Source organism: Hyaena hyaena, unplaced genomic scaffold (assembly GCF_003009895.1).
Source record: "Hyaena hyaena isolate Hyena2069 unplaced genomic scaffold, ASM300989v1 scaffold_296, whole genome shotgun sequence".
NCBI classification, from domain to species: domain Eukaryota; kingdom Metazoa; phylum Chordata; class Mammalia; order Carnivora; family Hyaenidae; genus Hyaena; species Hyaena hyaena.
The window spans coordinates 1,531,693-1,545,064 of record NW_024080931.1 but is presented as its reverse complement, the minus strand read 5'-3'; the positions used below and the strand labels follow the sequence as shown (position 1 = coordinate 1,545,064).

The 13,372-nt window shown below is 59.6% G+C and overlaps 1 protein-coding gene across 5 annotated transcripts; it reads right to left on the bottom strand.

The window, feature by feature from the left end:
- Positions 1-389: 389 nt before the first annotated feature.
- On the bottom strand, positions 390-12,435 carry TBXA2R (thromboxane A2 receptor). Of its 5 annotated transcripts, XM_039247621.1 has the most exons (4): positions 10,975-12,435; positions 10,003-10,253; positions 5,578-6,458; positions 390-1,065 (listed from the first exon to the last, which is right to left on the bottom strand). In XM_039247621.1, the coding sequence occupies exons 3-4, from the start codon at positions 6,361-6,363 to the stop codon at positions 820-822; spliced, it is 1,032 nt and encodes a 343-aa protein (XP_039103552.1). In that variant the 5' UTR covers positions 6,364-6,458; positions 10,003-10,253; positions 10,975-12,435; the 3' UTR covers positions 390-819. The 5 variants fall into 5 exon arrangements, with proteins under 5 accessions (XP_039103552.1, XP_039103553.1, XP_039103551.1 ...); XM_039247622.1 differs by lacking the exon at positions 10,003-10,253; XM_039247620.1 differs by lacking the exon at positions 10,975-12,435 and having other exon boundaries at positions 10,003-10,672.
- Positions 12,436-13,372: the final 937 nt, after the last annotated feature.

Below are 13,372 nucleotides of genomic sequence, written 5' to 3'. Positions count from 1 at the left end.
CTGATCTACAAAGTGCTTAGTAAAGACTCAATAAAGGAGGTGAGGAGGGGCGCCTGGGGGGCTCAGTCCGTTAAGCGTCCGACTTCAGCTCAGGTCATGATCTCACGGTTCGTGGGTTCGAGCCCCGCGTCGGGCTCCGTGCTGACTGCCAGCTCAGAGCCTGGAGCCTGTTTCAGAGTCTGTGTCTCCCTCTCTCTCTGACCCTCCCCTGCTCACGCTGTCTCTCTCTCAAAAATAAAGAAAAAAAAACATTAAAAAAAAAGGAGGTGAGGAGTCAGAACTGGGCTCCCTCCTCCCACCCCTCCCGCGCACCCCAGCTCTGCCCAGGCTGCCGCCCTTCTATGGTTGAAGACTGATGCCATCTGGCCCCAGAGGGAAATAAAGCCGGCTGGTGGGGCTAAGATATATTTCGGCAAGGGGAGGGGGCGTCTTGCCTGTTCATATTTTCCAAACACAGCTTCTTCGGGTCGAGGCGTCAAAGGGAATCAACTGTACCCCAGTAAGCAGGTCACAGTCAGGGGCCCAAGAGTCCCCCCTTTCCAGAGGATTTCTGGAAGTGGAGGCTGCCAAGTCTGATTTCCTCAGACCCCCCCCCCCCCGCATGCCCGCCCACCCTTCCTGGGAGGGGGAGGGGGAGGGGCAAGGGGCTCAGGGAGGAGTCAGGGGGTCCCCAGGGCTGATGGAGGGCAGGGAGCCCGCCCTCCTGCCGGTCACGTGTCGGTCCCTCCGACGCCCCAGCTCCGTGACCCCCGGGGAGGACAGAGGTTCCGTGAGGGACACACGCTGGCTCGGCGCCCTGTCCGCCCGGCGCCCTCGGCCCTACTGCCCCGTGGGCCTCCGGGTGAGCTGGGGCTGCAGGGACAGCGACCTGGGCCGGGCGCTGAGGCGAGGGTGGAGGCGCCGGATCACGGCCCGGCGGAACAGGATGTACACCCAGGGGTCCAGGATCTGGTTCCAGGTGGCCACGCGCAGGTAGATGAGCAGCTGTTGCTCTGTGGCTCGGGACAGCTGTCCCGTCGGGCTCATGGCGGGCGGGCTGCGCAGCACCGTCTGGGCGATGAACACCTGCCGAGGGCGAGGGTCAGAGCGTTAGGGCCCCGCCACCGCCGGCCCCGCCCCTCGCCCGCAGGGGGCGCCCCTGAGACCAAGTGCGGTTCTGTCCCGCTTTGCTGTGTGACCTTGGGGGAGCTGCCTGACCCCTCTGGGCTGCAGGTGATGGAGCCAGAAAACAGCATGCTCTCCTGCCTCTGACCTGGGCACAGTTAAAATCGGTGGGAAAGGAGACCTTCGGAAACACTTCATAACTTACACAAAATGTATAATATAAAATTGTACTATAACATTGCACATTAAATACTTAATTTTTTAAGTTTATTAATTTATTTGGAGAGAGAGAGAGAGAGCGCCAGGGAGAAGCAGAGAGAGAGAATCCCAAGTAGGCTCTGCTCTGTCAGCACAGAGCCCAACACAGGGCTCAAAACTCACGAACCAGGAGATCATGACCTGAGTCAAAACCAAGAGTGCTTAACGTCTGAGCCCCCCAGGCACCCCTAAATACTTAATTTTTGTATCATATATTTATGTTAAAGTTTATATTTCATATTATTATATTTTTATAATTATTTTATGACACAACTTTATACTAAATAATTCTATATTAAATATTTATATTAAATCATTTAAGCATATTTTATTACTATTGACATTTATGCTTAACATTACATAATATATCATATAGGCTATTTACAAATATATAATACAATTAATAATTAATGTTAATTATAATATAGCATTTAAAATTATATATTGCAAGTATAATTATATAACTATAATTGATATAATTACATATAAATTATAATTCAATAACAATGTAATAATTATAGTGTACACTATATTTTGTAACTATAATGAAAATGTATATGATGTGAAGCATAATTATAATTCATATTGTGTTAAATTACTACATTAAAATAAACTATTATATTGAAATTATATTATTACTGGGGAGCCCGGCTGGCTCAATCTTAAGAGCATGTGACTCTTGATCTCAGGGTTGTGAATTCGAGCCCCAAGTTGTGTGCAGAGATTAGTTAAAAATAAAATCTTGAGGGGCACCTGGGTGGCTTAGTCGGTTAAGCGTCCGACTTTCGCTCAGGTCATGATCTCACGGTTCGTGGGTTCGAGCCCCGCGTCGGGCTCTGTGCTGACAGCTCAGAGCCTGGAGCTGCTTCGGATTCTGTGTCTCGTTCTCTCTCTGCCCCTCCCCTGCTCACGCTGCCTCTCTCTCTCTCTCTCTCTCCTAGAAATAAATAAAACATTAAAAAAATAAAAAAAAAATTTGATTTAAAAAAATAAATAAAAATAAAAATAAAATCTTGGGGTACATGGGGGGCTCAGTCAGTTAAGCCTCCCGCTTCAGGTCATGATGTCACCGTTCCTGAGTTTGAGCCCCGCGTTGGGCTCCATGCTGTCAGTGAGGACCCTGCCTGGGATTCTCTCTGTCTCCCTCTCTCTCTGGCCCTCCCCTGCTTATACTCTTTGTCTGTCTCAAAATAAATAAATAAACTTTCAAAAACAAAATAATAAAATAAAATCTTTTAAAAAATAAAATCTTTAAAACTTACATTAGGGGCACCTGGGTGGCTCAGTCGGTTAAGCGTCCGACTTTCACTTAGGTCATGATCTCGTGGTTCGTGGGTTCGAGCCCTGCGTCGGGCTCTGTGCTGACTGCCGGCTCAGAGCCTGGAGCCTGTTTCAGTCTGTGACTCCCTCTCTCTCTGACCCTCCCCTGCTCATGCTGTCTCTCTCTCTCTCTCAGAAATAAATAAAACATTAAAAAAAAAAAAGTTAAAAAAAAAACTTACATTAATATTGTCTCCTGAGCACCTAGTGTGTTCCGGGCGATGCTGAGGACAGACCGACCAGGTCCCTCGGCCGGCACAGCGTGGGGGTGACGCGGAGCCGCGGCGGAGGAGGTGTGAGGCCCGTGGAGCCCGGAGGGGGCGCCCGAGCTGCCCCAGGGGCGGTGCGCGGCCGGCAAGCGGGCCCCCCGGGGCGTCTGCAGGGCGCCGTGGGCCTGTCTTCTGGGGCGCCGGGGACCCGGGGGGCTTTAGAGCGGGCGTTGGCCGCGGGCCGGATCTGCCCTTCCACGTCTTTCTGTCTTATTTTGTTTGCTTTGTTTATTTGTCGGGTTTTGTTGTTTTGTTGAGAACGTGTTTACGTGTGTAAATAGTGGGAGAAAAAACAAAAAGGAGCATATTTGTGGCACGTGACAATGACACGAAATTCGAATCTCGGCGTCCACGGATGGAGTCCTGGGGGCGCAAGCCACGTGCATTCGTGTCCACGTTGCCTTCACGCTCGTCGACAGAGCCGAGGCTGTGACAGAGATCGTGTCTAGAGTATTTACCATGTGGCCCTTTATGGAAAAGTTTGCCCGCAAGGGTGACTTGGGAATTGTTTAATGATGCAGGGATTCTACCCGGGACGCCTCCCCCCTTCGGGCTAGCCAGCGAACTCCTATTCACGCTTCAAAGCCCCAGCTCCGATGACTCAGGGCAGGACGGAGCTCATTCTGGGTGTTCCAAGAGACTGGAGGCTGGAGGGCAGGGAGGAGAACGGAAGGGGGCGTGAGTCTGCTGGAGGCCGAGGCCAAGCCGAAGCCGAAGCCAAAGCGTGTGTTCCTCAGCGGGGTTCCAAGGAGGCTGGAGGAACCAGTTCCTGGGGTGGGTCCCAGCCACAGGCACCTATGGGTTCCCCCAGGACTGCCAGCTACAGGGCTGCGCTCCGGCTGACAGATGTGCCCTGGTCCTGTCGCCCCCACGCCCGTCTCGTGGATCTGAGGACATGTGTGTTCTCCAGTATCATCCTTACTACGCACTGGGTGGCACCTGAGTCAGGTCCCGGCCCCCTCTGCCCGCAGTCCTCCAGGGCTTCCCCCTCCCTGGGGTAGAAGCCCAATTTCTCCCCTCAGCCCCCAAGGCCCTCCATGACCTGTGCCCCCCCCCCCACTCTGTTCCAACCACACAGGCCTCCTGGCTGTTCCTCCAACACACTAGGCAGGGTCATGCCTCAGGGCCTTTGCATGGGCTGTGCCCTCTGCCTGGAATGCTTTTGCCCTCAGATCTCCACACAGTTTACACCTCCACCATCTTTGCTCAAATGTCACCTCCACCAAGAGGTCCCTGATCCGGATCTGCCCTCCAGCCTGCAATCTCTTGGGACAGACACCCAGAACGGGCCCTGCCCTGCTCTGAACCCTTGAGCCGGGCTCTGAAGCATGGGTAGGAGTTTAACTGCTAGATAAAAACCAGGAAGCGTCAGAGGTAGAATCTCCGTGAATCATTAAATGACTCCTGAGTCCCCTTTGGTGACAAACTTTTTTTTTCTTTTTTTCTTTCTGTGACAGACTTTTTCTTAAAGGGCCGTACAGTAAGTATCTGAAACGCGGTCTCTGTCACAGCTAAGCCCTCTCGCGTGAAAGCTACATGAACCTAACGGGTGCGGCCGTGTTCCAGCAGGGCTTTATTTCTGGATGCGGAAGTGTGGACGCCGTGGCATTTGCGCGCGTCACAAAATATGCGTCTTCGTACCTTTTCTCTAACCATTCACATATGTGAGACATTCTCAGCAAAACAAAACAAACACCAACGCAAAAGAACAAATTCGCAATCTTTCCGTTTGCAGATTTTTGGGTTTTTTTTTTTAAGATTTTTATTTTTAAGTAATTTCTACACCCAACGTGGGGCTTGAACTCACAATCCTGAGATCAGAAATCGCGCACTCGCCGACGGGGGGGAGCAGTCTAAGTTTACGGCCTGCCTGCCCCGCTGGCGAGAGCTCCCAGAAGCAAAGGATCCCTGCTGGGTCCTCCATGCCTCGAGCGGAGCCTGGAACACAGCAGTCACTCCGGACGTGTTTGTTGAAAGAACAAATGAGTGAGTGAGTCCACTGCACCTGACACCGAGGCTGGAGGAGGGGAGCCGGGGGCCACAGTCACGGCAAGTCCCTGTGGGACACGGGTGGGAAACCGAGGCTCTGACTTTAGATGCCAGACTTGTCCCGATAGAACAGAAATGGAAAGATAGCCACCCCGAACGGCACATTTACACCAATCAGTGGCAGGACTTGAGCCAACCTTCCCTGACTCGGAAAATCGGGGTAGGCCTGGGTTTCAGCCCAGAACTAGGCACAAAGTAGACTCAGGAAATGTTTGATGATTCAGTGAGACCACCTAGGATGTCTTCATTGGTTTTGTTTAGTAAGCAAACTCCTATTCATCCTTCAAAACCCCAGCTCCCATGCCCCTCCTCTGGGAGGCCTTCTCTGATACACCAGATAGAATCTCGGAGCCCCTCCCCGGGCATCCCAGTCCTGCCCCTGGTTTGGGGTTATCTGCGCCTTGCTCGTGAGCTTCTCGAGGCAGGACACCTGAACCCTGGGGTCTGTGACCACATTTTCTTGGGTGGGTGAGAACCTGGAGATTTAAATCCTTGTGGATGAACTGAAGCCCAGGCACCGGGAGCGGCAGGGACCCCGAGCAGACCCCTCCCCGACCACAGCCCGACGGCCACTCACCAGCAGCGGCATCCAGCAGATACTGGCCACCACCATGATGCCCGTGAGCTGAGCCATCATCTCGACCTCGCAGTCCCGTGGGCGCTGCTGGGCGGCCTCCTGCCCGTGGTAGACGTGGCACAGAGTGGCCACGCTGACGGTGTTGAGCAGGAAGGACAGTCCCACCGAGAAGCTGCCAAGGAGCGAGAACAGCAGGCCGAAGGCCACGTCCCCCGGCTGGGCGCCGAGCGTGAGGAAGCACCAGGAGCCGGGGTACTGCACCGTGTAGCGGCCCACGCCGAGCAGGGGCAGCAGGCCCAGCGCCAGCGCCGAGCCCCACACCAGCCCCACCGTGGCCCAGGCGCGGCGCTGGGAGGCGGCCGCGGGCCGCGAGAAGGGCCGGGTGATCCCCAGGTAGCGCTCCGAGGCCATGGCGGTGCCCAGCCACAGCGGGCAGAGGCCGAAGAAGACCATGATGACGCCCATGAACTGGCAGAGGCGGCAGCCGGGGTCCACGGCGCGCCAGTCGAAGAGGATAGCGTGCTGGGACACCACGATCACGCCGGTGACCAGCAGCCCCATGAAGTCGGTGAGGACCAGGCCGCAGAGGAAGGTGAGGAAGGAGGAGCGGGCGTGCGAGCCCCCCTGCCGCGCCCCCGCCAGCACGCTCAGGGCCAGCAGGTTGGACGCCAGGCCCACCAAGCAGAAGGAGGCGGCAAACCAGGGCGAGGCGATCAGCCGCCGCTCCTCCAGGGTGATGTTGGTCGGCCGGAAACAGGGCCCCGGAGAGCTGCCATTGGGCCACATGGCGCCAGAGTGGAGCGGAGAGGGTCACCACCCCATGGGGCCGAGGCTGCAGTGGGGACAGCTGGTGGGGACAGCCGGCGCAGGCTCAGGCACACCTGGGGGGGCAGACAGAAGATTTGCTGGTGAGTCACTCTGCACTTAAATCTGAGTGGGCCTGGCGAACTCCTACACAAGCTGCAATGCCCCAGCTCAAATGTCCCTCTTTTTTTTTAAATTTATTTTGAGAGAGAGAGAGGGAGAAAGAATCCCAAGCAGGCTCCGCTCTGTCAGCCCAGAGCCTGACACGGGGCCTGAAACCACCCACGGACGGTGAGATAATGACCTGAGCCTAAATCAAGAGTTGGACACTCAGCCGACTGAGCCACCACAGCGCCCCAGATAACCCCTCTTTGAAGAAACCTTCCCTGACTTCCCTCACTCTGGTACTGTTACTACTAGTGGTAGTGCTGCTCTCCCTCCCCCTCCTCCTCCCTCCTCCCCCTTCCTCCTCCCTCCTTCTTCCTCCCCCTCCCTCCTTCTTCCTCCCCCTCCCTCCTTCTTCCTCCCCCTCCCTCCTTCTTCCTCCCCCTCCCCCCTCCCCCTCCCTCCTCCCCCTCCCTCCTCCCCCTCCCTCCTCCCTCCTCCCTCCAACTCTCCTGCCCCAGTCGCCGTGACCCTCAAGGGCGAGGACCAGGCCTATCTCCTCTGTGGCCCCTGGAGACTAGTTAGGATTTTCCGGGTCTCAGAAGAGAACCAAGGGGCCCTGCGTTTGAACGGCCGCCCCGGGCACCCCCGGTGGGTGACTTCTTCTGCCCGGGCCCCACCGCCCCCTGCTCGCCACCCGTCCGAGCCTGTAGAACCAGGATGGACTTCAGCCACGGGGAGGCTGGACGCGCCCAAGGTGAGGACGGCGGCCGGAGGTGCCCGGTGCCGGCCGAGGTCGGCCTCTGGGCCACAGTCCGTGACGCGTGCACGGTGGGGGCCTCACACCTTCCACGCTCCGGGGTGATGCTTCTTCACACGTGTTGCAGTCGTGCGGATTCCCGCTCCCCCCGCCCCCCGTTTTCATGGCATTGTTTTTATAATTAGAAATAAGCCCAGAAATCCAGCTGCATTCTGGGAACAGAAACACAGCTCCAAGGGGTGACAGACTCCCTAGGGACGGGCTATAAATGGCAGTGAGAGGACCTGGCACTCGCTGTGGGGCCGGGGGACGACACTGGAGACCTCTGGGCCTGACTTCCGCGAGTGTGGACGAACAAGTACACCAGATGTGGGGACATCAAGTAGTCAAGTAGAAATGAAAGGATTGTTCAAAAAACGGCTCCCACTTCCCCAAAAGACGGGAAGTCTCCCTGTATGGGCAGCGGGGGTCCCCGGGGCGGGGCGGGGGGAGAGCAGGTGAAGGCGGGCAGACGAGAGAAGCCCAGAGATGCCAGGCAGGGAAAGCTCATAACGGTCCTACCATGATACCCATTTTGTAGAGGGGGCAAATGGAGGCACAGACATTAAATCTCCCGTCTGAGGTCCCACAGCCTGGCCTGAGTTGATCTGAAGTATAAATCCAGGTCTTGTTACATATAAATGATTCAAGGGCTTGTCAATCAGATGGGGGGTGTGCAATGGAGGTTTTCTTTAAGGGATAGAATTTTCTTTTTTTTTTAATTTTTAAATGTTTTATTTACTTTTGAGAGAGACAGGGTGCAAGCGGGGGAGGGGCAGAGAGAGGGAGACACAGAATCGGAAGCAGCTCCAGGCTCCGAGCTGTCAGCACAGAGCCCGACGCTGCGCTCAAACCAAAGAACCACGAGATCTTGACCTGAGCCAAAGTCGGACACTCAACCGACTGAGCCCCCAGGCGCCTCAAGAGAAAGAATTTTCTAAACCTCCGGTCAGAGCAGCCTAGAACCCGGGCTTTGCTGCGTACTCTCTCACTAACCCTGGTTTTGTGGCCCTTCCTGTAATGGGGCTGATGATGGGAATGAGTGAGTCTGCGAACAGGGCTCAGGGCCCTGTGGGTGTCCCCGGGGTGGTGGCCGGCCCGCCCTCCCCATCTGAATCGCCGTGCTGGCCCGGCCCCTCTGCTCAGCGACTCCTTATCGAGCCTCATAAATTACCCAGCTCCTGACAACCTCACGCAGCTTCCCTCCCGGGCCGAGCGCCAAGGCCCCCACCTCGGCCGTGGGGTGGGGCCTCCACTGGGAAAACTGAGGCCCGGGGAGAAGTGGGTCCAGCAGCACGACGGGGAGGGGAGGCTGGGGGGGGGGTCCTTTCCACGGTGACCCGCAACCTTCCCCTCCACGGCAGGGCAGGGGTGTGCGCTCTGCTCTCACAGATTTAGCCTGTCTTTGGATTCCCCTTGGGACGGGGCACTCTCTCCCTCCAGAGCTGGTATGCACTGTTTCTGGACATTCCTGGGACTTGCGCTGTGCCTGCGGCCACTGACCTAACCCCAGCCCAGAGCGGACACTGGCTGGGGGCCCCTCCCGCGTCCACAGCCCCAGCCCTGCGCGGGAGCTCAGGCGCGGCTGATCCAACTGCTGATTCACCCCGAGACCGCCTCACGCCTGCCATGGCTGGGACCAGACCTGTGACCTGGAGCACTTGGCTCCCGGGGGGGGGGGGGGGGGGGGGGGGGGGGGGGGGGGGGGGGGGCTGGAAACTGGCGCGACTCCCTCTGGCCACAGCCTCCGGTTTCCAGTCCCCTCGGGGACACGTGCAGGTGATAGCTGCTTTCTCGAGTTCCCCAGGCAGCCACGCCAGCCCAGCAGGGGCACCTGGCAAAGCCTCTCGTCCCCCCCAAGACTGGATGGGAGGGGATGGAAGGGCCCTCGCTCTGCAGGGACCTGTCCTCACCAGGGCGCGAGGCCCAGAATCAGCACAGTGTGGCCCGTGGGAGAATCCATCTTCCTCTCTGTGCCTCGTGGGAGGCATGAGCCTAGATTTGCTAGACTAGACAGATTCAGGATTCCATGGCCCAAGAGACGAGAGGTCTGGGCCCTGAAGGACCAGGGCTCTGGAATTCTAACAAGCTCCTGGCTCCAGAACCCACAAGGCCTCGAGTCTAGAATGCCAAGGGGCTGAGGTTCTAGAACTTTTTTAAAAATGTTTTTTAATTTATTTCTGAGAGAGAGAGAGACAGACAGACAGTGTGAGCAGGGGAAGGTCATAGAGAGAAGGAGACACAGAATCTAAAGCAGGCTCCAGGCTCTGAGCTGTCAGCACAGAGCCCGACACGGGGCTCAAACCTATGAACTGTGAGATCATGACCTGAGCCGAAGTCAGTTGCTTGACCAACTGAGCCACCCAGGCACCCCAAGGTTCTAGAACTTTGATGGGCATGTGGCTGGGTCCTGGATTCCAGAACCTCCGTCTCAGCTCCTGGCTCCTTCCTGGAGGACGGACGCTCAGCTGTGGTCAGCCCACCCGGGTGAGGCCCCCCGAGCCTGGGGCGCCAGCCCTCCCACGCCCAGCCCCCCACGGAATGCAGTCTCCGTTCCCAAGTCCGAGCCCCTCCTCTGCCTGTGGGTGGCTCTCCTCTCCGAAGAGCCAGCCATCTCTCAACACGACCCTCTTCCACTCGACACCTCACACCCTGGCTCGAGAGGCCGCCTGGCCCCACGCCCAGGCGCTCCCGGGCTCCGCGGGGGCGACGCTGACCTCTGACGGGCTCCCTGGAGTCCTGCGCTGGCGGTCAGCAGTGCCTCAGTGTCCCCCTCTGTGAAACCGGGACATGAGTCTCCTGCTGCCGTTCTGGCTGATTTCCGGGCCTGACCTGCTCCCCTCCGGCCTCCGCCTCAGCTGTGCCCCCGCCCGCTGAGCCTCCTGCGCTCCTGGGGCGGCCCCAGCACGTTTGCTAAGGGCTCTGAGGGCCATCTAGGTGACCAACAACGTCACCCTTTGCTGCCACACTGCAGGGACGAGTGTCACGCCAGGCCTGATGCAGACTCGCAGCCCCCGGGGGACCCCTCCGCAGACACAGGCCCTGCACACACACGTCGGTCCCCAGGCCTCCCCTGCCTCCCCTCACCATACCATGAGGCTTAATTTCCGGGAACTTTTCCTGTTTGTGACACCAACCCGGCCCCCACCCCAAAGGGTGTGAAGTGGGGCCTCCACAGTCAGCCCCTCTAGGTCTGAGCCCAGCTTCCGCCCTGACTGCTCCCCATGAGCTTCAGTTTCTGTCTCGGTACAGTGGGTGCCCTCCAAGGACGTGCCGGGAGAGGCCTGGGGGCCTTGGCTGTGGCTGAGGACGGGCACTGAGTTACAGCGACCGTACCGACGTGCGGTGAGACGGACCACGGCCTGAGCACACACATGGCACAGACACTGCTCGCCGCCTCGCCCAGCGCCTTGCACGACCCCCCTCACTCCCCCTCCCCGCTCCCCTGGCGGCACCACCGAAGGACCCTGAGCGCCCGCAGGCTCCCAGGGAAACACACATGCACACCCTGGGCCACAGCGGGCCAGACGGCAGGGACGCGAGGCACCCTCAGTCACAGACCTGGCCCCAGCAACGCCCCAGGACACCCAGCACCTGGCGGCCGGGGGACACACCCACGGCGGGGCGGGCCGCCGCAGGACACACGCGGGCCACTCACGCCCCGCCCCTAACCTGGCGGGCCGCCTCACCTGGACACGCTGCTGATCGGTGGCACGCGCTGGGGTCGCCCCTGTCGCACAGCCCCGAGGGCGGACGTGCGGGTGAAGGGCTCAGGCCGGGGAGGGCGGAGCGGGGAGCAGGGGGGCCGGGGCGCCCGGGGCAACCGAGTCAAGGCCGGGCGCGGGATGCACCGAGGACTCCGGCGCGGCCCCGTCTCCGCAGGGCACGGCTGGAGGACGCGGCGGCTCAGGACGCCGGGGTGCGCGAGGACCTCAGGGCTGCAGGAGGGGCGACGAGTCCTCCCCGCCTGGGAGCGGGGTCCGCGGGGGCTAAAAATAGCCCAGGACGGGGGCTCCGCGCAGCAGCCCGCGCCCTGCCGGTCCCTGCGTGTGTCTCCTGCGTCTCTTCCCGGCCCCTCCCCCTGGCGCTGGCCACGCCCCTCCGGCCTGGGCTGGCCGATGGGGGTCAGTGGGCGCCCCCCAGACGGCCGGGGACCCTGCTCGGCCCCCTGGGCGTAGGCACAGGGATGCGGTGGCCGGGGCCCTCTCGGGAGACTGTAGCCTGGGCCCGCCCCTAGCCAGGCCCCTCTGCGCTCCTGCCGCCAATCCTCACATTATTCACCATCTGGGCAGCACCCAAGATCGGGAGGGGCCGCCCCCCTACCCCAGGCCGAATCAGGCCCCGAGGGGCCCAGAGCTCTAAGTTCGTGAACCTGGTGGGGCTGGGTGGGCCTGGCACACAGTAGGTACCTAATCCACGCAGGGCCTGTTTGTTGGGGGGATCCTGCCGAGACAGGCTTTCCTGGAGCAGGTCGGTGGGCCGGGTGGGTCCTCACATTCCAGGGGAGGGGCCCGTGAGGACCAGGCCAGGAGGTGGCAGTGAAGCCAGAGCAGGGCCAGCCCCCGTGGGAGATGGAGGGGGAGGCCAGGAACAGCAAGCAGAGCTTGGCAGGGGGCTCCCAGGCAGGGTCCACTTCCTTGAAGACCCCCGGACCCAGGGCTCTGGGCCAGGGTCTCCGCAGCCACAAAGGCAGAGGGTGACCAGGCTGGAGGTACACTGTGCTAGTCAGTCTTTGGGGGGGCAGGGCGCCCGCGGGCTGGGGGATGGGCCTCGGGGCTGCGTGGAGGGGTCACCCTCGCTGGGCCCGCGTCAGGGCCCGGAGTGGGCCAGGACCGGCTGGTTTGGCCTTGACCCTGCCCCACCCAGAGCTTGGGTGTCTGGGAGCGAGGCCTGAGGTCGGGCTTGAGTGAGGACAACGGCTCCGCTGCTCTCCCACCATCCTTCCGGCCTCCAAGCCTTCACTCACACCCAGCAACCTTCCAGAAGGCCCCTCCCCTGCCCTATCCTATGGTCCGAGGCCAGAGGCAGTTAGCCCATTAACTCTAACTAATCCTCCTTGGTAGGGGGTCCCTGCCTGCTCTCCGACCTTCCCTCCGACCCTGCTCAAGTGCAATGCTGAGTCCCAGCCCATATGGCAGGACAACTTTGAGTCAGACCTGCCCTCAAGAATGCCCCCCCCACACGCCCAGCCCCCCAGCCCCGGCTGGAGAAAGATGGAGCTGGACACACACACAGCCTTCTGTGGTCAGGCAGGGCTTAGCGGAGCCCAGAGGTGAGCCAGGCAGGCGTTCTGAGGCGGGGAGGTGCGGGCTCTGGGGCTCTGTGGGATGAATAGGAGTTCCCCGGGTCTGAGAGACACGGTGGAGGCAGACACTCCCTGTTTAAAACTTCAGAGATGACAGCTCGAGGCTGCTGGGAACTGCAAGGCAAGCAGATGTGACGGAGAGGGTGCGGAGCGGGGCTAGAGGTGGCGGGGACTCAGGGAGGCTGTCCTCTCCCCACTTCCTCTGGCCCGAGATAACAAGGGCAGCGTCCCTTCTGGGAAACGGCCACAGCACGCGTCGGAGGAGGGCACTTAACTCGCATTTCGTCCGGGCCTCGTGGCAGCTCCTCAAGGCAGCGGGGAAGATGCTCCTTGTGAAGACGGGGAATCTGGGGCGCCGGGCTGGCTCCGTCGCTGGAGCGCGCAACTCTTGATCTCAGGGTTGTGAGTTCGAGCCCCACACTGGGTGTAGAGATGACATTGAAAAAAATCTTAAAAAAAAAAAAAAGACGGAAACTGAGGTGCGGAGGGAAGAAATGATGTGTCTACGGCCTCATGTGGGTGGGACGTGAACATGGGCTCCGGCTTCCACCACCTCCCATGCTCCCTCCCTGACCCCGCCCTGCTCAGCCAGGGAGGCCTGGGGGGAGCAGCAGTGGGAAGAGAGGCCAGGCTCAGGACGTGCCCCCCGTGGTTGTGGTTTCCGGTGGGGCCAGGAAGGGAGTGTCTATTCTTAGTGTCCACAGCCAAGGGCGGAAAAGGACCGGGTTGGGGGTGGGGGCAGCTTAACATGCTGGGTGGACCCCGGGCCAGGGTGGTGCCTC

Bases quoted from the DNA above. Each gene is read 5' to 3' on its own strand.
- TBXA2R (XM_039247621.1), bottom strand. From the start codon at position 6,363: ATGTGGCCCAATGGCAGCTCTCCGGGGCCCTGTTTCCGGCCGACCAAC. The intron at 1,066-5,577 runs GTGAGTGGCCGT...CGCCCTCGGCAG, and splicing joins TCTGCTGGATGCCGCTGCTG to GTGTTCATCGCCCAGACGGT.